Genomic DNA, 27,256 nt, shown 5'->3' on the forward strand with positions numbered 1-27,256 from the left:
GCTGCTATTCTAAATTTTGGGCAATACCAAGTCTGCCTAAACACTCTCCTCATAGCGTCTCTTCCTAGGTGTACTGGACCATGTATTTCTCTTGCCATGGGATTAGCTAATTCTTCAGGTAGCACAGCCCTCCCATCTGCCGAAACCCAAAAATCCATTTCACTTCGCACACAACCTGCTATTTCCCATGCCTTTTTCTCAGTTTCCGGTGCGTTCTCCTGCATTACCCTTAAATCTTCCCAGGTATCCACGGTCTCTAACATCATGCTTAATTCTGTCTTTTCTTCAGCACCATCAATTTCCACTTTTGAGACAGAATAATTTTGTTCCGCACAATAGCGTGCGACCTCATCAGCGTACCTGTTGCCTTGTGATACAAAATCTGTATTCTTAGTATGAGCTACACATTTTACTATTGCTATGGCAACTGGACCTTGTAATGCTTCTAACAACAATCGCACAAATTCTCCATTTCGAATGGGCGAACCAGAGGAGGTCATGTAACCTCTCTGAGACCACAACTGCCCGAAATCGTGAACCACACCGAAACCATATTGGCTGTCAGTGTATATGGTGACTCTCTTTCCGTTTCCTGCTATGCAGGCACGAGTTAGGGCAATGATTTCTGCTACCTGTGCGGAATGTACTCCTTCCAGGCAAGCGGCTTCCACAACTCCAGTAATGGTACAAACAGCATAAGCTGCTCTCAACCGACCAGTATCGTCTTTTAAACATGAACCATCGACAAAGTAAATCTCATCAGGGTCAGACAACGGTTCATCCACAATATCTGGTCTGGGTTTCATGCATAGTTCAGTCACATCAAGGCAATCGTGGTCTTCACATCCTTCGCCTTCTATTACAGTAGGTAATGGCATCAAAGTAGCAGGATTCAAGACAGAACATCTCCTGAGGGTCACGTTCTCCGCGGCAAGGATAACTTGCTCGTAGCGCGTGAGCCTGCTATTGGTCAGATGCTGCGTCTTCGTCCTGGTCATTAACAATTCTACAGAATGCGGTACGTACACCACTAACGGATGTCCCATCACAATACTCTCACTCCTTTCAATGCTGACACCCGTTGCAGCAACGGATTTGAGACATCCGGGCAACGCTGCGGCTACCGGATCTAATGTAGCCGAAAAGTATGTAACTGGTCTACGGGCATTTCCGTGGGTCTGTGCCAAGACTGACAAAGCACATCCCTCCCTCTCACAGCAATAGAGTGAAAATGATTTCTCGTAGTCGGGCATCCCCAGAGCCGGAGCACGACACAAGTCGTCTCTCAGCTGCAAGAACGCCACTAGGCATTCGTCATCCCATGGTACCGGATCACTCACCTCCTTGTGCGTCAGTTTCTGTAAGGGTTTTGCTTTCAGTGAAAAGTGAACTATCCACTGTCGACAATAACCAACCATTCCTAGAAACATCCGAACTTCTCTCTGTGTCGTAGGCGCATTCATCTTCATTATTGCCTCAATCCTCTCTGGGGACACCTTGCGTTTTCCCTTTTCTAACCGGTGCCCCAAATACTGTACTTCTGTCAGACAGTACTGCAACTTGCTCGGAGATACCTTATGTCCATTTTCAGCTAAATGGTTCAATAAGGCAATGGAATCTACTTTACAAGCTTCCTCAGTCTCTGACGCAACAAGTAGGTCATCTATGTACTGGACCAGAACCGAATTCTGCGGCAGTACTAGATTTTCGAGATTCTTCTTCAACAACTGGTTGAAGATGGATGGGCTGTCTGTGAATCCTTGTGGGATTCGACACCATGTTAAAACGCGATCTTCCATTTTAAAAGCGAAAAGATACCTGCTCTCTTCATCCAATGGGATTGAAAAGAAAGCCTGGCAAAGATCTATCACTGTGAACCATTCTGCTTGACATGGTATTTGAAACAGTATCACTGATGGATTCGGTACCACTGGACAACATGAAACGACTATATTGTTAATTTTTCGTAAATCCTGAACTATCCGGAACTTCCCGCTAGGTTTCTGCAAACCCATAATCGGGGAGTTACAGGGACTACCCACGATTTCTTTCAGTATTCCCTGTTGTATCATTGACTCGATCACAGGTTTTATTCCTGCAATCGTTTCTTGGGACAATTTGTATTGAGGCGTCCTGGGAAACTCGGCATTTGGCTTTACCATTATTTTTACTGGTTCTACCCCTTTAATCAATCCTATTTCTTCTCCTGTGAAGTCCCATACCTCTGACGCTACTGCATCTCTTAAGTCTTGGGGAAGATCCTCTACTGTCAGAGTAGGATATAGCTCTACACAGGATTTTGAATTGGCTACCTTGAAAGTAGCATCATCGTCTGTAGTCTGTACCTCCACTCCTTGCGGGGTGCAGTATATTGTGCAGTTCAATTTGCACAACAAATCCCTTCCTAACAGACATACAGGACTCGAATCACAAACCACAAACTGATGTTCGTTCATATGGTTTCCTATCTTCACAGACACTGGTTCTGTCAAGGGACTAGTCAGCCTTTTGTTTGCGACTCCTACCACCTGAATTGTTTCCCCTGACATCGGCAAGTCTGGAACCACCGCTGACCTCAGAGTTGATCGAGTAGCTCCAGTATCCACTAAGAACGTTGTAGGACACCCTGCCACTTCTGCCTCAACAAACGGCCCTCTCTGATCCACCTCTAGGACTGCCCCAAGGGTACAGTCCTCTTCTCCACTCACTCGTTGTCCTGTCAATGGATCAATATAATAACACTTTTCTTCCTCGATAAAGAGAGGCATTTGTTTAAAGACCTTTCCCCCGGTCGCTATTTTCGGTGGCTGTGGGAACTGGGCCCGTGGAGCCGAAGTCCCCCCTTTGGCCACCTTGCTTCCTGGAACTGTCACCTTCGGAGCTGGAACTTCTTGAACCTGCTCTTCTACTTCTAGCTCTCCATTTTCAGGGTTAAAGGGACACTCGCGTCGCCAATGTCCCACCTGGTGACACAAATGGCACTTTGTCGTTTTCTTTAAAGTGGCAAAGTCTACCCTAGGTCTCTGCCCTTCTTCATTATCCTTGTTCTGACCGTTTGGCTTTCGTCCCATCCCCTGCTTCTGCTGTCCACCCTTCCCTGCTGACTGCATCTGCACTACCATCAACTTCTCCTTTAGATTCTTTGCTTTAGAATCTATTTCGTCACTGCAGTATCTCGCATATCGCAAGATCTCATCTAGTGGTTTGTTCTGCCAACAGATTAAATGTTGTTGAATCATCAAACAAATATCTGGTCTCAGACCCAAAACGAACTTTGACACAAACTGTCCTATATCTTTGGGATCCATTACATCGAGTCCACTATATTGTTTGAATATTTTCAGTAATCTCTCATAAAACTCGTGAACTGTCTCCTTGGGTTCCTGCCTTGTTCGGTCTATTTTTACCCAATCTATATCTTGTGGAGGCACTTTATCCTTTAACCAGGCTATTACCCTTTCGTACTTCTCCATGACACTGTCCGATGGTCCATAAGTTCTAGCATTCCTCTCAGGCTCTGCATTTGGCCACTGGACACTAATCTTGCACGTTACCCACAAATCCCCTGGAACCACAATGTCGAACAAGGTGTTCAAATCAATCCACAATACTTTGGAGATCTTTACAAACCTTTCTACCTGCTTATACCACTCTACTGGGTTTTCCCTCAGTTTCGGAAATGAGTTGGTAAATGCAGCCAAATCTCCTCTACTCCATGGTACATGTACATAGTTCCCATTTGATATCTCTCGCAAAGGGAATGCCTCCATCTGCATTACCCTTCCCTCGGGGGTCATCACATTTGTACTTCGTCTAACTGTGCCCTTTTTCGACCACCTTTCCTCCCATTTGTCCAGTTCTCTCCACACTCTTATTCCTGATACCAACTCTCTTATGTGTGTTTTTAATCCAGTAGTTCTCTTCTCATCTAGGTCTTGGTCTGAGTACTGCAATCTGTGGTTACTCTGCAATGCCCTTGTCCTAGATAAATCTACAGCATACCTGTCTGCCAAATTAGTCAGTTTCTCATGAATCGCTCTAGCTTTCCTAGTAGTATCCTTCGCTATGAGCAGCAGCTCATCTTGTTCATACAACTCAATCCTTTCTAAAGGCACTGTCCCTTCTATAATCTCGTCTAGATCGGATTTTAGACTGGAGACATCAAGCCTTTTAACCTTTATCGCAGCCTTTAGTACTTCGGCTCCAGATGCTCCTTCCACATCCCTCCCCTCCCAGCTCCTAGTCCTGCGCCTAGGCACTGGTGAGTTATAGGGAGTCCTCCCCTGCTCCCATCTCTCTAGGTCCCATGCCTTTCCATCTTCTCGGGGTGGATGGTGAAACACTCCTTCACGCCTCATAGCCCCACGTTCCCCATCCTGTCTAGTTTCACGGGATGCATGGTAAGATATTCCGTTACTCCCTCTCTCTTACTCTTGCATCTGTGACCTTTGATCACTTGATGTATGACGTGATCTTTCACTGTTCCCTCTTTGCCAGTGCTGTACACTTTCCCCAGGTGCGTGATGAGTGCACCTAAACCTCTCCCTGTATTCTTGTGTTCTTTGGTCTCCCTCAGGTTGCATGAGGCGAGACCTCTCCTCACACTCCATACTCCTACCATTCTGCTCTTGCTGTCCCCTCTCATTCATAGGACATGTAACTCCTCTATTCTCCTGACTTTGACCTTCTCGGCCCTGACTGCTTTCGCTAGCCCCGCAATGAGATACAGTCCCGTTACCTCGACTTTCCCACTCGGGTTCTGTTCTTGACCTATTACTCGGGGTTACTGCGGACCCATCCCATTCTCTCAAATCAGCCCTTAATTCTGTATAGGGTTTTGGCCGTGGTCCCCTCAGGTCCATCGGTCCTCTCTGACCTCCCTGTCCTGTGTTGGGACCCACAGTCGTATCGAATGGGGTGCTCCACGTTACCGATCCTGGCAATTGCTTCCATGCATTTGTCGTGTTATTCCTCCTTTCCATCTCTATTCTTTCTCTATCTAGCCGTGTCTGTTCTTCCTCTCTCCCATTCACTGGGTTGTAAATCGATACTATGGGTCCTATGGTAACAGGTACTTGAAGAGCATCTGGTAATCCAAAAGACTCAACCTTTTCGGTGTTTGGCGTCTTTTGTACCACAAACCTTCCCACTACACTCTGTACTGGACTAGGTTGAGGTGTCTCCCCACCTTTGATAGGTGTCCATTCCGATATAGGGAGTGGTGTATACCCCTCTATGGCATTCCCATCTTCCCTTGCGAGCCCTCTATCTTCAATTTCCTCAACTCTCGGAGGTGGTCTGTCTATCAATAATCTATTTATCACATTGTCCTCCGACTCGCTCTCCTCATCCTCTTCCATGAGGTTCCTCCCACCTACCACCTCCCTCATTGGATACAACTTCTCTACCTCAATAGCCTGTACCCTCCATCTCTTTGTCTCCTCGTCCCATTTGGAATCTCGCACTGCTCTTACCGATCGCGTCAATCTTTGTTGACGCCTGTCCAAATTTCTATCGTGTGCCGCCCTAATCCATGCATTAAGGGCCTCAAACTGGGTTGGTCTAGGAGAGGGTTTCAATGAGGACATGGTTGCTTTTAGCCGATGTAACACCTCTAGCTTAAACGTTCCGTACTTTGGGAACTGCATTTCCTCATTTCCTTCCGTAAGCTTATTCCAAGCCCCAATCCATAATATCGTATGCAGCCCCACATTCGTTGCCATATAATGAGCTGGTGTACCCTCCGGCGGTGCTTCTTCCCCGTAATAATGTTCACTTCTTTTTCTTTTAAAAATCCCTTTCAAACACTTAAAACACTTCATGATTTCTCTTTTCTCCGCGTTTGTTTACTTCCTGATGACAATCTCCCAATCACCGTGCTGTTCTCGCTAACTGGCCTATCCGAGCGCGGCTTTCCTCCGACGTCACTCTAGCCGCCCAACCAGAGCGCGGCTCCAGCTAACGTCACACCAACCGCTCAATCACAGCGCGGCTCTAACCAACGTCACACCAACCGCCCAATCACAGCGCGGCTCTATCCGACGTCACACCAACCGCCCAATCACAGCGCGGCTCTATCCGACGTCACCCGTCCCCCTTCGCAGCAGTTCCCCTCCTTTTTCAGCTCGTCTCCTCGGTCACGCATGCATCTCACTCATACTCTGAAAAATGATTACTTCCGTCCAAGCGATCATCTTTCTTGACTGTACGCCCACAGTCTTTCCTGTAGTTGTCACCTTAACTTGACGAAATGTCTTTTCCGTTTCCAGACAATCGCCTTCTCTGATAGGTTACTCACACACAGTAACTTTCGACCAGCGTCCGTTACTCATACGTTCACTCTTACACTCCCCCTATCTCGGTCCCACGGCGGTCAATGGTACCTCGTGACTTCCGTACTATGGTCGACAACTACTCTGGGTGTTCGATACACCCAAAACCACTTAAGCTCTGGCCTGAACTTAAGATTTCACCAGTTCACCCGTCTACCAGGTAACCAGTTTACCAGGTTGCGCGCGCTCACAACCTTCTCTCATTCACACTACAGGCATTCAACTCCGCAAGACATTATGATACAAATACAACACAAAACACCGCAATCTGTTCACGCATGACCCTTGTTATACTCACTCTCCTCCGATACTGCTGCTTTTCTCGCACCGTCTGCACCTTCGGCGCACGATTCTTCCGCTGCTCGTCTCTCGATGTCTAGGGGCCTTGGGGTAAACTAACCTCTCTAGATTACCTTCCTCAAGAAGATAACCATCCTAACTGCTACCAACTGTTAACGCGGGATTACTGGTTACTAGTTACCTTACCAGATCCCAAACCAAGTCGAACTGGATCGTTGGTACCTGTCATTGAGTAAAAGGCAATCTAACAATAGGTCAATCTTTTAAGAACTTATACCACTCTAAATGATCACTGACCAGGTTTAAGTTTTGAAAATGTAATATAAAACCAGAGATAACTGAAGATACAAACTTCTCAAGATGAGATTCAAGAGATATACTGGTATCACAATGAACATGAATTCTTTGAATAATCTGAGTCTACAAAACAGAATAATGAGTACAAGTTCAAAGATCATTAGGTTTGCAAGGATCGATATAAGTTGCAACCTAAGAGTCATTACAGAAAAGAAAATTCAAGTTAGTCTGTCCCTACACTAGACTAAGTGACATCCCTACTTAACAAGATCTTTACCCCAAAAAGGTGTCAGCCGTGGTGACTTCCTAAGAAGATCACGCACTTCTCCTTGTCTCTTCTCTAATAATGGGTCTCTCCTGATCAGCCTATCTGCCTACCCATCCGCTTCCTTAGGCTCCCAAAATCATCTGCTCTACTCTCCTCCCGGGTCGCTTTCCCTAATACAAAATCACATTTCCGATAGGAACGCCCCTTGGGACGCCCCTCACGTGGTACATCTTTGCGCGGTAAACTCCATGATGGTACTCTTCAAGACCCTCGTTAAAGTTGACCTTGGTTCCCAGGCTTCTTCTCCAGTGCGCCGATACCCCCTGAAATTCCTGAAGACTCCTACAGGCCTGCGCCAAGCGCCACTGAACAAAGCTCCATTCATTTCAACTGATTAGGACCCCTCGCACCTGCATACAGGCCATCCTACAGTGGGCCTCAAATTCCAGGCTCCCCCATATCTATAGGTCGTAAAGCATATGGAAAGCACAGTACTTGGCGCCTCTCGACTTCTTCTCTAACAAGCACATTTCAGATCAAAGGAACATCATTATCAGTTCGAGCCTACTTGATTTACATGAAGCGGGTCCCTGCACTCTGAAAACATTTAACTTGATTTAAACAGCATTCTTAACTAACATACGTTTCTTAAAGTACACATCTATAAAGCATATATTTCAAAACTAAATTCGATAATACATTTTGGAATAACCACGTTAACCCCACCTCACATTATTTTAGCAGCACGTTTAGATTTTCTGTGAATTGCCATGAGGCCTACACAATTGAACTGGTTTGCAAGGTTCCACTTAACTCTTACATGATTCCTTTAACATGAGAACGTGAGGTTTTCATATTCATTCCAACATTTCTACATTAGTCTCACACTGTTATGATTATTGTTACCCTACTTGAACACTCTATACATTTCACTACTAAATATAAGACACTCTGGTGCAAGGCATATGTTAACTAACTACGTGCTTGTAAATATGGTGCACTTATACATTTTTTCTCAGACTAGTGCTCTCTCAGATGAACCAGGAGATGAAGCTAAATCAGAAGTAGCAGCTGTTAACTGTTCTGTGTCCAACTCTACTACCATCTTTGATTGGGATCTTCTTATGTACCAATCTCCGCATTGCCCTTGCCCTGTGATTTCAAAATGTGTTTAGCACATGAGGCAGGGCTCCATTGTAGCCCATTGCTTCTGATCTGTTCTGTGAGAGACCTTTTCCTATTGACATTCTATTTGGGGCTTTTGCTTGAGACCCATATTCCTCTCCTGGATTGCTGTTCTCCATCGCCCATCAGTATTTTTCACAGAAACTTCAATAGTATCTACTCTGACAAGCACCAACTCTGTCTCTTACAGTGCACACTAATCTCTCTGGCCATTTCTACATAGAATAAATTAGATCAGGCACCAACCCACTTCAAGAATAGACACTTACTAGGCAACTTCTTGACCATTCAAATGCAATTGTGATCTCTCCATCTCAGTTCAGTGTAGTTAATGCACATTAACACAATGTAATCTAAGCACATACAACAGTTTCTGTAATAATCTACTAGAACACTCGACCAGTTAATGTCCGCATTGTTAACTCTTTTGTTTTTAATGATCTTTATTTGTTTTCAGCAATTTATACAAGTGATATGCGTATGACAATAATCATTTGTAAGCCTTGCAATGACAGTTGCATAGATAGCATAGGTGGGATGCCAAGGTATAGTCAGTACAGTGAAGGTTAACATATTGTTAGCATTAGTTGTCTACAACTTCACAGGAGAATATAGAAGCATTCTAGTACAAAAAAGAAAAAGAAAAAAAGAGGAATCGTTGCCTTTCCCCTTTTTTCTTCTGTTACATCAGAAGTCAATCGAACTATAAACTGTATATAGCAAAGAAAAATAGAACATAAGGTTGATCTCATCTGAATGGTCCGAGTGTAACCTCGGTTGCTGGTGGTGCAGGACTTGGACCCTTGTGTGTGGCTTGCCAGTGTGAGAACCCACACGGTGGGTGGAGGGGGGTGCAGAAACATGACCGGTGCTCCATCTGGGAGACCCAGTAGGACCCTCCCATCGTGGCCCGATCAAGTGTTGCAGTTGTTTATGTTTAAGGGGCTTAGCACATCGGGATCATCTAACAGGGTTATGTCGGGGTGGTTGTGCCACAGCTATCTTGGTTTCTATAAGCCATAGATAGTCTTGCCACTGAGTGGGTTTGGCCCGTGTTGGTGCAGTCACTCGTGCTGCATTGGACAACTGAATTGTGTGCTCTGTGACTAGTGCCCTACGAAGGTCGAGCAGCCATGATTGTATGTTGGAGCCCAGCTGTGCTTTCCATGACATAGCTATTTTGCGTTTGGCAAGGCACAGGGTCAGATCCAAAAATGTATTAAGGCCTTTGTGGGAGACACTGCGTTTGTAATTCCCAGTAAGAAATGGGTGTCCTGCACTATCACCTGGGCTGCTTGCGTAAGAACTGCCGCAATTTCGTGCCAGTATGACTGGATGCAGGAGCACGTCCATCCCATGTGCCTGAACGTTGCCTCTGAGTCCTGGCACCTGGGGCATACATCGGCAGAAGTTGGGTACATTTGAGCCAACCATTGCGGCGTTAAATATGTGCGGTGTAAATAGTTAAATTGGGTGTATTTCAGCCTGGCGTTTGTCAATATGGTTTTAGGGTGGCTGATACACTGTGCCCACTGTTTGTCGGTGATGGACGTTGACAGTTCAGCGTCCCAATATGTGTGCAGTGTTGTCAACAAGGGTACGTCGTCCAGCCTAATAGAATTATATAGTGCCGTTATTGCGTGTCTGCCCTGCCCGTGCGTCAGTAATGTTTGTATGAGGCGCGACGTGGAAGGTTAAGTGAGGTCATTATCCCATGTCTGAAGAAATTGGCGTGTGAGCAGTGTATACAGTATGAACATCCCTTGCGGTATCTCAAAATCAGTCACTAGTGCCTGAAAAGCTTGCAATTGCGAATCCGCATACCTGTCGCCCCAGGTGTCTAATTCTCTCATCCTCCAGGCCCCAAGCTCCGAACGGCCATGACAAGCAAATGTACCCGGTAAGACCTCTAGTGGTAGACTAGTGGCATAGGGCTTGGTCCGGTTTTATGGTAACGCCTATTTAGGCTAATTGCGCCTAGCTGTCACCATCAAGAAGTTGCCTTTTCTGCAGGATTGTGTTAGAGCCCAATAGCAACTCCAATATTGCCGGTTGTTCCCAGGATAAGGCCACGGTTATTAATTCAGTGGTATTGCTCTTAGCCAGCCACCTCATCTGCCATTGCAACTGTGCTTCGGCATAATAGTTTTCATAGTTTGGTGAGCCCAGACTGCCGTCCGACAATGGTTGGTATAATTTTTAGGAGGGCCACCCTGGACCTAGAGTTCCCCCATATCAGGGAGACAAGGAATGACTCTAAGTCTTTGAATAGACTTAGTGGTAAGCGATAAGGGAGTGCGGAGAAGAAATATAAAAGACAGGGTAGTACAAGCTTCTTGGAGATGGTCATTTGTCCCATGGGAGATAAGGGCAGACTCAACCAGAATGGGAGAGCTGCGCGGCTCTGGCGATTGCACACCGCAAGTTGCCATCTATCGTGTCTGTGTTTGTGTGATAGACCTGGACCCCCAGATATTTAAAGGTGTCAAACGCCCAATATAGTGATGTTTGAGGTACGGTGCGTCTTTGGTCTGGGGACATTGGTTTTATTGGGAACACTACCGATTTGGACCAATTAACTTTTAGCCCGAGACCCGCGCATGCTCATTCAGTAGATCCATCAGTTCCCGCAGTATTTCAATCTGATAGCGTAAGTACATCAGTGCATCACCTGCAGATAGGGACACTATATGCCATCGCTGATCCACGCATATACCCCAATCCAGCACGCGTTGGCGCAGTTTGCATGCCAGTGGCTCCATGGCCAGTGCAAAGAGGGTAGGTGACAAAGGGCATCCCTGGGTTGTGCTTCATTCTATTGCCTATAGTGGAGAAAAAGTGAGGCCCTTCTTTACCCTGGCCTGCGGTCTTGTATATAATAACGATATCCACTTCCAAAAGTTGGGACCAATGCCAAATCCGGTCAGTACTGCCAGCAAGTAGCACCAGCTCAAAGTATCAAATGCCTTTTCGATATCTAAAGATGCTATCCAGGGTGTTTCTGGTTCCTTCCATGCCCCTTCTAGTAATACAAAGAGCAGGTGCAGATTCAGTCTGGTGCTCCTCCCCGGGATGAAGCCATTCTGGTCTTCATGCACCAGTACGGGGACAGCCACAACCAATCTATTGGCCAATAATTTCCCTAAGATTTTGTAATCAACATTCAACATCGATAATGGGTGGTATGAAGCCATCTGGAGGGGGTCCCTGCCCGGTTTAGGCAGCACCACCAGCATCGCTTCTCGCAAAGTGGGCGGGAGTTCCCCCTTTTCTAATGCTTCTGTATACATAGTTGCCAAACGGGCAGTAAGTTGTTCAGAGTATGTGGTGTAAAACTCTGATGGCCAGCCGTCCATCGCCAGGGTCTTACCCGCCACCAGTTGCCCAATGGCTTCGAAGATCTCGTCTTCGGTAAAAGGGTCTTTGAGCGAGTCATAGTGTTGTTGCGTTATCTGCCGGAGGTGAACCTCCGACGAGAACCTCTGTATAGATGCGGGTTCGTCAGTGTCTGAGGCCGTGTATAATGAGGTGTAATATTCGTAAAAGGAGTTATTGATTGTTTCCTGTGTATGCACTATGTTCCCTATGGGTGTGAGTATTGCTGTGATAGGAGGTTGGGAGGTTTCGGTTTTTTAAAGCCATGCCATCATCTTACAAGCTTTGTCCCCCTCTGAGTGCTGGTGTGCTAAGTATGTTTTGTTGTCTAGTGCGCAGAGATTATTTAGTGACTCCTTGTATGCTAGGCGAGCCTAGGCCAGCAGGGGACACATCTTGGGATCTTTTGGTGAAAGCAATTCGCACCTCTATATTTCCAGCTCATGAGTTTGAAGCGTGTCTGTGAGTGATTTATGGGAACCATATCTAGTTTTCATGACATGTCCTCTAAGGATGGCCCTAAATGCATCCCATTCCACCCCCGCACTCGAGGCCATACCCCTGACAGAGTGGTGTGATATGATGAATGAGTGAGCGCTGCGAGAGGGAGCCGCCAGATCAATATCCTGGATTTCTGTGCCTCCCATAACAGGTGCAACTGCAATTGGTTGTTGTACGAAATCGTGCGTGTGAAGTATTCCGCTTGTAGTATGCTATGTAGCACATTATCTGAGCAATAGACGATGTGTATCCTCGCATGAAGGTCATGAATTGCAGAGTAGTGCGAATAAGTTCGTAGCATGGGGCGCTTGCTTCGCCATGCATCATGTACTTGCATAGTAATTATCTATTCACTCATGTGCTGTGCTAATTTAATGAACTGTGCTCCCGGGAGTGGAGGGCAAGATCGGTCTAAAATGAGGTCACATACCTCATAGAAGTCTGTGTCCATATATGTGGGCACTGTGGGGTCTGTGAGCAAAGACGGTGTAATCCATTGCAAGAATGTCGTATGGCTGGAATTCGGAGCATAGAGGGATATTCGTGTTAGTGGTGATCCATTCAAGAGGCCTTCTAGGGTTACATAACAACCTTGTATGTCAATTCTATAGTGTAATATCTTTAGAGGGACTCCGGGTGCCACCCATATAAGAGCGCCCCTAGCATACCCTGAGTATGTGGTACCGAGGACCCTGACGCAGGCCCTGCTTAATTCCACCAGTTTCCATGCTTGGCGAGAGTCCAACCCCATTGTGGGCGATGTGTGTGCAGGTCCTTGTTTATCTATCCAAGCCCAGGCCTTCTCAGGAGTAGCACCAAAAACAGTATTGTCTTTATGGCGAATACATAGGTTAGCAGGGTATTGCAATGAATATTGTATGTTGTGATCTCTGAGGCACTTCTTTACCTCTAGGTAGGAATTTCTGCGGCGCTGTACCGACAGGGTGTAATCTGGGTATATGTGGACTGTTGCATTGTCGACTCTAGTTACTTGCAGGATCTGGTCCCTGTATCGGTAATTGAATAACCTCGCCACCACTGGTCTGTGAGGGTTGCCCGGGGGTCCCTCTGGCACCCTGTGAGCTCAAAATATTCTGAGGTCTTGCCCGGTAGTATTTCCATGGAGAACCAGGCCTCCAGGTAGAGCTCCATATTGTGGCCTTCCACCCACTCCGGGAGGCCCAATTTTTTGGTCCCACTGTAGTCTTGATGTCCAATATCGCTGCCATCAGCTCATCAAACCGTTGTGATTGGTCATTGCAGTCAACAAGAGTTGGGGGCCCAGAGTGTTCCGTGTTCTTTGTGCCAGGAACAAGGGCCTCCGTGTCTGGTGGCTGCGGTTGAGTCTGATCCGTTCTGGGTTTGCTTACCTCAGTAGCATCAGCATGTGGTGTTGCATATGTAATCTATCTGCCTACTGCTGTCTTCAAGGGGGAGGCTAGTATGGCTTGTTAGATACTGTTCAGTAGACAGTGGTAGCTCACCGAGGCCCAGGAGAGAAGGCCAGCTCAGCTTTGCAGAATGCAAAGCGTGGATGAGGAGGCCCCTTAAGTCCCCAGTTGCCCCCAATCAGTCCTCCGGGCAGTCTTGACAGTGCCTCATCAGATCCGATACCACCTGAGGCCTTGTGGCGATTATGGCCCAGGATGTGTTTTGCAGTAGTTGTGTTGCTGGGCCTCTAGGCCACGGGAGTCCTACGCCCAGCACGGCGCTGCCATTGCACAAGTTGGGGGTCCCCTCACCAAGGCAGGGGCGAGACGGTGCGTTCGCTGTGTTCATGCCCCTCACTGGTAGTCTCAAGCTGGGCCTTCTCCTCGCATGTTCCCATGCTACGGATCCATAAAACCCCCCTTCCGCTGTTCAAAGGCGCTCCGGGGAACCCCCTTTTAGTAGTCGGCGTACGGGTGCTCCCCTCCCCATCTAGCAGCCTCTTGAGTGACTGTCCGATGTGAGCTTTGTGGATTCAGATTGGCTCACCAGTGTAAAACGTGATCAGCACACCCGCTGTGCAGTATTATGCGTGTGCGCCCTCAGTGCGGCTTTCGCGACAGTAGGCCTCGGAGGTACTTTGTACAGGATTATCATGGTCATACAAGTCCCACAGTGCGTCTCATGAAGCGTTTCTTTATCGTGGTATCTGGCAGCGCACTCACCATGGACGGGTGTGTCCCTTCGCAGGCCACGCGGCCCAGTGCCACTTCGATGACTTAGCGGGCCAGGGGTGCCTCGCACCCTACCTCGTCACATCTCAGAGGGCTAACGCCAGGTAAGAAATATGAAGCTCTCCATCTGGTCCGGTCCGGGTCCATGATTCCCCCGCGCCCTGCGGCTCTTTCGTTTGTCTCTCGGCACAGTCGGCGCAGAGCATAGATAGCGCACACCTGACCGCTGCGTGGTTGGGCTGTGTCGCAGTGCTCTAGGTTCGCACCTCCAAGTCGTCCGACGTTTAGTCTTCCTACAGGCCTGCTTTCCCTCATTTCATATCTGCAGCCGCTGTGTCCACCTCCAGGATGTTCCGGGAAATGCTGTTTATTCCTGGCCAGGACAGGATTTAGACTGGATTCTTCAGCGTGTCCGGAGCGGAGCTCAGATCAGCATGTCTGTGCTCGCCACCATCTTGGCCACGCCCCCACATTGTTAACTCTTGGGGGTCTGAATTATAGTTTGGCGGATGGAGTTTGCCAGGTGGGGATGGTGGAGAACAATACCTCTGCCTTACACAGGGACCTCTTCCCACCAAATTTACAGCTTTGCACTGGCCTTTTGGACAACTTTCCCCCTTGAAAGGAACTACAGTCATGGTGTATCCTGTAAAAGTAGTAAACATTTCATAGATGGTACCATCAGTCATGTTGGCCAGCCATCAAATTTATAGTTTTTCAAAAACAAGCTCCCAAAGATTAAAAAAATTAGGGCCTTTACACCATTGGAGTTTTCTCATTGGGGACGGGGCTTGTTAGTCCTGTCAGCCTTAGTATGGTTTTCCCCCAAACCTTTTGTTTTACTCCTCCAGTTTTGCTGATCTTGTTTTGTTGGTCTTAGGACTCTGTGCACTTTACTACTGCTAACCAGTGCTAAAGTGCTTGTGCTCTCTCCTTTTAACATGGTAAAACTGGCTTTCATCCCATTGGCACATTTAATTTACTTGTAAGACCATAATAAACTGGTACTACAATGTACCCAAGGCCTGTAAATTTAAAGCTACTAGTGGGCCTGCCACCCACTTAAGTAGCCCTTTTAAACATGTCTCTCACTTTCCCTTCCAGCCTGTGTATGCAGTTTTAAAGTGCCATTTCGACCACGCAAAAAAAGCTTTTTGCCAAGCCCAAACCATCCTTTTTACTACCTATATGTCACCCTAGTATAGGCCCTAATCAACAAATATCGCAGTGTGCAGTGTATTTAAAATGTTGGACATGTACTTTTGACTTTTTACATGTCCTGGTAGTCAAAACTCCAAAATTAGTTTTTCACTGCTGCAAGGCCCACTTCTCCCATAGGGTAACATTGGGTTACGTGATAGCTTTAAATTAGGAGCAGGTAGTGAAGTTGAGTTTGGAGTTTAAAGAATTGTAAGTTAACAACCTCTTTAGTGGTAAAGTTGTTTTTTAATGTCACAATTCTGAAAATGGTACTTCTAGAAAGTTTCAATGTTCTTGTCCCTACCATTTGGTGACTGCAGTGTGTATCCTGGGACACATGACTTTGTCAAGCTGGCAGTTGGTCTTTGTATATTGCTCCAAGAGAGTGAGACAAAGAGGGGAATAGGTGATGGCAGGATAGGCCATCTCTGACTTGATAGGGGAGCAGAGCTGTCACCTTCCACACTTGCATATCACAAAGCCTCTGCCTCAGCACAGTCACATATGATTTGACACTAGTCGTTTGTGTCACCAGACAAGCTTGGGCCAGGGCACGGGGGAGGAAATAGCAAACACCTCTGGCAGTGGAAACCTCGAGAACCTTGTCCTACTTCAAAGTTGGCACCAAGTATAAATATTGGACCTTCAGACCCAACTCTTCAGTACACCTCTGGACCTGTGGAGGACTTAGAAGGCGTGCTGTGATCCTCTGCTGCAAGGAGGACTGCTACTCTGCTGCCTTTTTGCCTAGCCGGCTGAGTGAGAAGGACTGCAGATGCATCGTGAAGCTAGGACCAGCATAGTGGCTCCAAGGTCTATTAGCCTGGCCTCCTGATCAGAGCCTCAGGGACGTGAAATGCTCCAAATTTCTTTTAACCCTGTACCTGAACTCTGCCTTCAGTGAGTCCAGCTCCCTCCTCCAAGAGGTGACTTTTCTGAAACCGCTGGAAAATGTTTTCCTCTGACATGAATCTTCCATTCTTTACAAAAACAATGTTCTCAACTCTGTTCGTCAAAGTCAAAATGTGTTCTTCTGTTTCGAATTTCACAGGAGGTGGAGTCCCAATGAGGAAAATGCCCAACTGATAGACTAAGGAATATATAGTTTCAGTAAAGTTTCCTTAAATTGTGAGATTTATTTATTTTAACTGTCCTCAGGTGATACCAAAGATCTAATGTGTTGCCACCATATACTTTGAGGCGAGGAACAAATAATGTTATTGCCTGAGGGCCTTATGCACCTCAAAAATGGACACAAGGTGCTATAGGAAAGAAGCTAGCCACCCCTCCAGATAGAACATTGGTTTATTTTCGAGACCTTCAAATGAGCCGATATGCAGAGAAAGCTCTGTATCAAACTGCTTGTATCTCGAAGAAAAATATTATTATAATTCATAAGTAAATTCGCATTCGACAGCACACAAGGACAGAAATTCTTGACAAAAAGATTACATATCATGGACGATAGTGGACTGACACAGAGCATGAGACATGACAGCATGCAATACAACACATCTCTCCACTTTGTAAACATGCAGTGACAGGACATCGCACTTATGTCAAACAGATGAACATTAGAACACACAAGTAAATATATCATACGGAAACAACACCAATATAAGAAAACTACACATAATCTTTCAAATGTGCATGCTACAAACGATCCTGGAACTTCTGACTTCCAAATTCTAAGGACTTGCACAGTTGAATTCATGACCTGACACATCACACAAAACTCTTGCAGAATAATCTCTATGAGCATGTTCTTCCACATTTTCATTATCATTCCCTGAAGAAGTATCAGATTGAACATCTTCAGCACATATACCATTTTGATTTGATTTTCGTAGAGCGAAAAATGTAGTACTACCTTTAGTCACATTTCTAGAACCATTAACTTTCACCCAATCCCCCACTTCTAATTTGGATTCATTTGTACCATACTTGCAATTATACCAAGATTATGTTTGGTGTTATTTAACTCCTACTCTCTCAGTAGCTAACTCATGGGTATGCCGGTCCACTTCATAACTTTTTTATTTTCCCATCATGTGAGGATTAATGCCAGACATACGATTCTGTTTTAAAGAATTTCAAATGGTGACAATGCAGTTGTATAATATGGAGTCGTGTGGTACCCCACATTTTCTCTTGTATAAAACTCTTAACGCCTCTGGAATTTGGTAAAGCAGCTTGAATACCCTCAGTAAAAGCCCTATTAACCCTTGTTACCCCACCATTGCACCTAATAGGGTGTGCGTTCATGACAAATACCAGATTTGTACAGAGAATTATTTATCTTATAAGAAGTGAATTGCATTCCATTATCAGTAAATATAGACTTAGGAAACTCTTATCTGAAGAAACCGTCTTTGAGAAATTCAAAGTTGATTTCCGTGGTAGGATGTCTGATTAACTTCTACTCTAGCCATTTAGAAAAGTAGTCAACCAAACCTACCAGATAATTCAATTTCAATCCAAGACACTTAAAAATACCAATAAAATCCAAGTGTACATGTTCCCATGGTACTGCGGAAAATGGAAAATAATTTAAGGAAAGTTTACCAATACTGTAAATTTTATCTGAGTAGGCAAATTCCCTATAATTCTTTACATAATTTGAAATCATGTCTTCTATGTATTCTGACCTAATGATTTCCTTATGGAGGATTGTGGGAAATTTTCCTTCTGACTCTTTCAGGAGGTCCAATCTTATCACTCCCCAAATATCACTTTCCACCGACAGTTCTTCTTTAACTTTACAGAACACTTGATTCACACCAAATATGCTAATCATAATATTAAAGTGAGAGGTCTACCTATTCATTTATTCTACTTCTCATTAGGTACCTAACACTTGTTTTGAGGGAAAACCCCCTTTCTCAAGGTTGCAAGAAATAAAACATAATTAAGTTATAAAATATTATAAAATACAATACAGTGTCAGCGTTACAATTATAGTGCAGTTCTCTACATGATTTACTTCATATTGTATATCCTTCTCCTGCATTATTTTGTGTTAGTCATTGATGAAAGCTAAGTGCCAATTGTGATCAGTTTTTTATATTGTCTTATAGAACTAAGCTTAAAAAATCCATCTTAAGTTTTTGCAAGGTTCCCAACAAACTCAACAGAAAGGAAGGAAACTAGAGAAGCGTGAATAGTAACAGAAATTATTTAAAGTTTAAGAATAAATAGAAAAACAGGAGAATTAGGAAAAAGAATAAAGAAGAGAAAATATATAAAGAGAAATATGGAAAATAACATTGCATTAAAATTAAAGAGGAGAGATAAAAAATAGAAGAAAAAGAAAAATGAAAGAAAGGGAAAAAGAAAGAGGAGAGACATGATAGAGGCTGTTAAAATAGAAAAAAAGGCAGTTACAAGTAAAGGGAAGAGAAGAAAGATAGAAAGAAATTAAGATGATGTACATGATGTTGGACCGATGCTACACAAAAACATCACCTGGATATTATACTACTTTTTCTAAAAGTGATCAATATGAATGTTTCATAATCCTATCATTAATAGCGGTGCCCATATTATCTGTACATATCATAATTCACCATTTTGTTTTTTACTTGTCAGTATTGATTCACTAAATCACTAGTTTGTACTGATTGTATGCATTTACTCCTGTTGGCGAAACTGTACTTTTTTGCATACTTGTGTAACATACTGATTTGTTTTTAAATTTTATGTATTTTCTCTTATTACTTTATCAACATACTTTTGTGATGCTCATATATCCTGATTCCTCACTTGTTAGTCCATACATTCTAATTCATTACTAATGCATTAAATCTTCGTTTCGGTTTCATATCTCTCAACTCATTACACTTTCTTTACCTCATATCTATTGATTTTACATCTTCACTCACATCAGTTTAACAGCTATTAACATAATAGATTGACATATCCTTCTCCATACACCTAATATACACAATTCATATAATTGTCATATTAACATAATGACACACTAAGATCTTATATCTGATGTCCATTTTATATATCACTAGCATATGTCTATTTTTATTTGAAACAGTGCTGTATGTACATATGAACCCTTTTGCTAATAGGCTATATCATTTACTGCTTCCCCTATGTTTTGTGATCATAACTCCTCTTTTACCTAAAATTCACACCTTTATAGACGATAAGTTGTAAATGGCTACCAATGTTTGACTACGCTAATGATTTGCAATTTCACTTCTTTCTGGAATGAAAAATGCTGGACCTTCAGTGTGTTTAAAAAAGTATTGAAAGTTCCTAATATCACAGATATTCAATTTAAGATTTTCAGTTTTCAACTTAAAAGTTAATAGCCTAAAAATTGTCTATTTTTATCGTGCTCTATGATAGACTTACCAGCAGTGGGATTTAATGCTGCCCTGTTCCAGCCACATTTAGCTAATGTACAGCAAAGTAGAACATTGGCAATGAGTGCTAGATGATTGTTTCCATCTCTCTATTCCACAACTTACAAGAGAACATGTACTAAAACCTGTGCCCAAAGATCTTTTATCTTGATATTTTCGAGAGAGGTTACAACACTGAATTGATTAGTTTGCTAATTAAATGTTTACTGCAGAGCACGAGCCGTTCATTTTAATGGTGCTATTTGTGTTGTTATTTTGTGATGATTCAGCCGGAGGAAAAGAGTCAGAGGAGTCTCAAGAGTACTTAGATGCAGAGGATGACATCAACCAGAATATCGATGGTATGTTTTCCAATAAACTTACACCTGAATTTTACTGTATTAAATAGAATACTATTAGCAAAACGTTTACTTACTTCAATAAAGGTGTGCGTTATAAAATGAAGCAAATAATGGCAGAGGATAGAAATATTAGGAACTATCCTTGCATGAGTTCTGGCATTGCTCTATAAGTTAATACAAGAAATAAGAAGAGGGTCCGCTTAATTTTCATGGACCACAAGTAAAACTATCCAAGCTCATTTTCAAACATCGTCAACCACACATGGAATAATTCTAGGCTGAAAAATTAAATGGAGCTTGGCCAACAACTAGGATTGCTGGTCCATGTTCACTGAATGAAAAAGAAGTGCTTCTGTGTCTTTGGCACTGAAGCTGTTTTTATTCGTATTCATGTAGCTTTACGGCTTGGTAGGATCAAGTACCAACAGAAAATGGGAGGAAATCCTGGGTTGTTTTTTGATGCAGACTGAACCATATCTCACCAAATGCAGTTGTCAGGAGCACCAATGTAGTATTACCATGAGACGAACATCATATACCCTTAGAGCTTAACGATGTCACAGGAAGCGACATCTATGACCTTTGACCCTGCATTGTCCAAAGAAGTGATGTCACATAACATTAATCCTAATAACATCGCAATACTTAACATTGCTGTTACTTAATTGCACAATTAATATTATATATTTTCCTAGAGGAGAACAAAGGGGGGGGGTCCTCGTCCCTGAGAATATATATATATATATATTTTTTTTAAGGGCTTTACTCGTGCATTTTAATGCACAACTTTCACATAATTTTGCTAAAAAGCCATAGGCTCTAAGAACACTCACTAAATATTCAAGTCCTTTCATGGTGTGCCAAACTACTGAAATCTAACAGTCCCCGTGAGTTCACCCAGTTATGTTTTTAAAATGTCCTATGGGTGCCCCCTTATGTCATAAATTGCCTCCATGCTAGGATCAGCATTTGTCATGGTGGCCCCTTTTGCCCAAACATTACATACAATATGCCAGTGCCAGAATTTTCCTAATACTGCTTCTCTTGCACTTTGTAGGTCCCTTATGTCAAAGGTTATGTCTAATATGTCAAGGACCACATTTTGTCATGGATGGCCCCGGGACCTCGCCACAGTTATCTTCCCATATGTCATGAGTTTCATCCTATGTGCCATCACAAGCAACCTGCCACAGGTGCCAACCATGCTAAGAATTTCTTCCAGGAGGCCAATGCTGGCATTTTTTCATGGGAGGTCCATGACAAGATTTACCTGCAGAGTACAAGCAGTAGCATTTTGCAGAGTGTATCTCATATGCAAGTATTGCCTCCAGTATTCCTGTGCCAACATTTTGTCAAGGATACTTCTATAAGCCAAGCATGCCAGGTCCAACAGCAGATCTGCAAGTGTAACATGTGCTCACTTACATTCACTCATTCACACTCAGTCTATCATTAGCAATGACTTTCACTCATTTGTTTTTACCTACTCTTGTGCACTCACTCTCAACCTGAATCACTCATCGCACTTTCTCCCTCACTCTTACTCACTTATACTTACTCACTCATTTTGACACACACATTCACAATCCCATATACATACATGCTCACACATATACATGCTCTTTCAATCAAAATCACTCTCACCCACATGCACGCACACAACATACATTAACCCCTTCACTGCGGAGGGTCATTCCCCCGCTGTGCTGGGGGGGAGGGGGAGCGCACAGCGCCCACATGCTCATGACAAGCTCAGCTCGTCATGAGGCACGGCGCTCCTGTGCTCATGATGAGCTGAGCTCGTCACAGGTGCACCGGCTCCCGTGGAACGCTCAGCACAGCAGGGGAATTATCCCCGCATGCGAGCGTTCCACGGCTCATGACGAGCTGAGCTCGTCAAACGCACTGGAGCACCGTGCCTCATGACAAGCTCAGCTCGTCATGAGCATGGAAAAGGCTAGAAACATTTTATTTTTCTTATACAAGATGCCAGTGAAGGTCCAGATCTTGCTGCTTCTCCTTTTATTACACTAATGGTGAATAATAACATATTAGTCGCTATTAATGTAATAAACATGAGCAGAAAATTAGGTTAGTGCATGACTCTGATAATGCAAGACACCCCTGTGTTCTTGGCACTGATTTTGCCACCTCTGAGGCCAGGGGTCGCAAAAGCAGTGCCAGGGGGAGCAAGGGGCAAGCTAGGAGATTGCAACTGTGACCTCTGGCGACCCCTAAATGACTTTCATGCTTTTACGGTGCTGGTACTTCAGCTATTCTCAGTTTCTGTGTTGTTTTTCTAAACATGTGCAAAGTGCACAGTAGAGTTTCGTTGTCATAATCGTTTTTTGTGTCGTTTAAAGAATAAACTTTTATGCTGCAACACATTAGATTGCAGCAAGAATGAAAAGAACCAAGACAAATGGTTGTATGTTTTTTCAACGAACTCCGTTGTAACGCATGCCTTTACCACGCATGCGTTACCACGGAATACTATTTACACGTCTATCTTTCTCCACGTATTTTTGCGTGGTGACGTCATACATAGGAGAAAAAAAAACGGCCGTTTTCTTCCTCTGCGAAGCCGATTGCCTGACATCTCGTCTAAAAGTAAGTGTTTTTTTGGGGGGGGGGAAACCCCCCAGCCGCCCTTTTTTATATATACCCTTTACCACACATGCCTTTACTACGTACCTCGTAGTAAAAGTATGCGTGGTAAAGGCTGTCGTTGTAACCACGCATGCGTTGTAATGCATGCGTGGTTAAGGTTTTCGTTGAAACGGCCTCGTTGTAGTGGCCGTTTCCCAAGACAAATCAAACCCAAGCGTTTATCGCGCTGTCTATTATTAAGATAAACTCAAAGGGTCTGATCAAGCAAAGCCGGAAGTGACTGACAATGCAAATAGGCAATTATGCGGCCAAAAATAAATACAAAATCCCCCTAAACTTGCACAGAGATAGTATATCTCTGAGTAAAAGTAGCAATTTACACAGTATTTGCCAAACTGGCAAGAAGCTAATGCAGTTATGATAACAAATCACATATATTAAATGCACATGTTCTCCTCTTGGGGAATCTGGGAGCTGAATATCAGGGGTTTATTATTACTGATTTCACTTGACCACCCTGATTCCCTCAGCTACGGTCGCTCCCCTCGCAGCTCCCAGCACTGAACACTGCGGTATCGTAGCGCTCACCTGCATTTCTCGCTGCTCTTAAATTGCCAATCTGCTGACGCTCACCCGCATCGCCCCTCTTGACTCTGCACTGCCCTGACTGTCTGCGCGCCATCACTGTAGAGACTTCGCAGCGCCCAGGAGCAAATCGTTTCTATCAGCTGTGTAAACGTAGCGCGCCTTTACCGTATTGACCTCGCAGCGCCCACGAGCTTTATTACATTTCAGCCGCTCGTCTGCATTAATTAATACTTGTAGCGCTTGAAATAGTCTAGACGCTTTGGAACCAATTAGTGCACAGTAATTAATTAGCGTTGTGCCACTGTTTAAAACGCGCAGCCAGGAGGATTGTCTTGTGCTTGGACACATGTGTTTATTTTGTGCATAGCGTCGCGTTTCAGACTGTACCTCCATTTCAGGTTAATTTACTGTCCTGCTGCCATTTTGTGCTTTGTTGCTGTCCCTCCCTGCCCTGACCTCCGCCCCGCCTTCAGCTGACCCTACCTCGCCCCTCCCCCATCCATATATGACAGATGCTTCTACGCGCAGCGTTAACGCGCAGCGATCGCGCCCCATGCGCGCCAAAGGCGCCCCAAAGGGAAGCCCGTCTACGCCCGTCCGCGCCTGGCCCGCGCCCAGCGCCAGACCCCCTGGTCCCCGCCATGCCCAGCCCACCCGCCTTACATACGACACCTCCACCCTCTTAGCACTGAACCCCGGCCGTCTCCCCAACTGCGCCCAAGCCGCACCTGGACAGACCCATGGACCCTTTACATGCAACTCCTGCAAGTTTGACGGCACCAAGACCAAGTCCACATCCACAAACACCAAACAGAGACCCGACACCAACCACCTTAAATGCATCCTGCTTAACACCCGCTCGATCCATAAACATGCCATCGACCTTTGGAATCTACTAGACACCATCTCTCCAGACGTCGCCTTCCTGACAGAAACCTGGATGAACGCCTCTTCAGCTCCAGACATCACCATAGCCATTCCGGAAGACTACAAGATCATCCGAAAGGACCGCACCAACCAAACAGGAGGAGGCATCGCCATCGCCCATAAGAACACCATCCACATCACGACCAGTTCAGACGCCAACCTCGCTAGCGCCGAACACCTCCACTTCCAGATCCACACCGACCCCAATACCACACTCAGAGGCACCCTCCTCTACAGACCGCCAGGACCCCGAGCACAATTCAGTGAAGACATCACTGACTTCATCACCCCACACGCCCTCCCCTCAGAAGAATACATTCTACTGGGAGACCTCAATTTCCATCTAGAAAAGAACAACGACAACAACACCACCACCCTTTTGGACAATCTCGCTAACCTCGGACTCAAACAACTAGTTAACACCCCCACCCACTATGCAGGACACACACTCGACCCTATCTTCACCTCCAGCAAACATATCTCCTTCAGTCACACCACAACTCTCCACTGGACGGACCACAGCTGCGTTCACTTTGTCTACAAAAAAAACACAACCCACAACCATCCTCAACCTACTCTGCGAAGAAACTGGAACAAAATCACCATCGACCAGATCTCCTCATCGCTTCTTCAAAACCTTCCTGCCCACTCATCGGATCCCAACCAAGCAGCCATTAACCTCACTCAATGGCTAACCAACAGCGCCGACAACCTAGCACCTTTGAAAAAACGTCAAATCAAACTAGGCAGCAAAATCGCCCCCTGGTTCAACGATGATCTTAAGAAATCCAAGAAACTTTGTCGCTCCCTTGAGAAGGCTTGGAAAAAAGACCCAAACAACAGCACCAGGGACGCCTTCAAAAACGCCACCCGTTTACACCACCAACTGATCCGGAAAGCCAAGAAAGCCGCATTCAAAGACAGACTTGACAACAACGCCCACAACAGCAAGGAATTATTCAACATCGTCAAAGAATTTACCAACCCCACTGCCAACTCCAACAATATCACTCCCTCTCAATCCCTTTGCGACTCCTTAGCCTCGTTCTTCCACGACAAAATCGCAGACATCCACAACAGCTTCGACAACCAAACCAGAGAACAACCCTCCCAACCGCATGCCGAACCTTCACCCCCCTTGAGCATCCTCAATGACTGGAACCCAATCTCCACGGAGGACACCATCCGCCTGATGAACTCCATCCACTCAGGATCCCCCACTGACCCATGCCCTCATCACATCTTCAACAAAGCTGACTCCATCATAGCACCACACCTCCGAGACGTCATCAACTGCTCCTTCAACACCGCCACCTTCCCGGAAAGCTGGAAACACGCCGAACTCAGCGCCCTTCTGAAAAAACCCACAGCTGACCCCACCGAACTCAAAAACTACCGCCCCATCTCGCTCCTCCCATTCCCGGCCAAAGTCATCGAGAAAGCAGTCAACAACCAGCTCGCCGCCTTCCTCGAAACCAACAAATCTCTCGACTCTTCACAGTCCGGCTTCCGAGCCAAACACAGCACTGAGACCGCACTCATCGCAGCAACAGACGACATTAGAACACTACTGGACAATGGAGACACAGTCGCCCTCATCCTCCTCGACCTCTCGGCAGCCTTCGACACAGTCTGTCATAGCACCCTGTTACAACACCTCAGAAACATCGGAATACAAGGAAAAGCACTCGATTGGATCACCTCGTTCCTTACCGGAAGAACTCAGAGAGTCCGCCTCCCACCGTTCAAGTTAGAAGCCACTGAAGTTATCTGCGGCGTACCACAAGGATCTTCACTCAGCCCCACCCTCTTCAACGTATATATGAGCCCCCTCGCGACCATCGCACGCCAACATAACCTCAATATCATCTCCTACGCTGATGACACTCAACTGATCCTCTCACTCACCAAAGACCCTAACACCGCCAAAACCAACCTACATGAAGGAATGAAAGAAGTAGCAGAGTGGATGAAGCACAGCCGTCTAAAACTGAATTCAGACAAAACAGAAGTCCTTATCTTAGGCACCTCCCCCTCCGCCTGGGACGACTCCTGGTGGCCAGCGGCCCTTGGAAAAGCACCCATCCCAACAGACCACGCACGGAACCTGGGCGTCATCCTGGACTCCTCACTCTCGATGACCAGACAAGTCAACGCCGTCTCATCATCTTGCTTCAACATTCTTCGCATGCTCAAAAAAACATTCCGCTGGATCCCCACCGAAACCAGAAAAACGGTCACCCACGCACTGATCACAAGCCGCCTGGACTACGGAAACACACTATACGCCGGTACCACCGCAAAACTCCAGAAAAAACTACAACGCATCCAGAACGCATCTGCGAGACTCATACTAGACATCCCGCGTAAAGACCACATCTCTGGTCACCTGAAAAACCTCCACTGGCTCCCTGTCAATAAGAGGATAACATTCCGCCTCCTCACCCACGCTCACAAAGCACTTTACGAACTTGGACCCGAATGCCTCAACGCGCGACTCTCCTTCTACACCCCCTCCCGCCAGCTACGCTCTTCCAACCAAGCCCTTGCTGCTGTTCCTCGCATCAACAAATCCACCATGGGAGGAAGATCCTTCTCCTACCTGGCAGCTAAAACCTGGAATTCACTTCCCACTCACCTTCGCCTCACTCAAAACCACCTATCATTCAGAAAGCAACTTAAAACCTGGATATTCGACAAGTAATTCCCCACCATTCTTCAAGCGCCTTGAGACCCTCTGGGTATGTAGCGTGCTATATAAATCACATGACTTGACTTGTACTCATTTTAT

General features: G+C 45.4%; 1 protein-coding gene across 1 annotated transcript in view; it reads left to right on the forward strand.

Moving 5' to 3' along the window:
• LOC144763712 (uncharacterized) overlaps positions 1 to 27,256 on the forward strand; it is a 3,323,440-nt gene that overhangs the window by 3,254,530 nt on the left and 41,654 nt on the right. The window contains exon 13 of the mRNA XM_078649576.1: positions 20,269 to 20,340. Coding sequence (XP_078505702.1) covers positions 20,269 to 20,340 — 72 coding nt within the window. The remainder of the gene's footprint in view (positions 1 to 20,268; positions 20,341 to 27,256) is intronic.

The sequence above is a fragment of the Lissotriton helveticus genome, chromosome 6 (assembly GCF_964261635.1).
Source record: "Lissotriton helveticus chromosome 6, aLisHel1.1, whole genome shotgun sequence".
Taxonomy (NCBI): domain Eukaryota; kingdom Metazoa; phylum Chordata; class Amphibia; order Caudata; family Salamandridae; genus Lissotriton; species Lissotriton helveticus.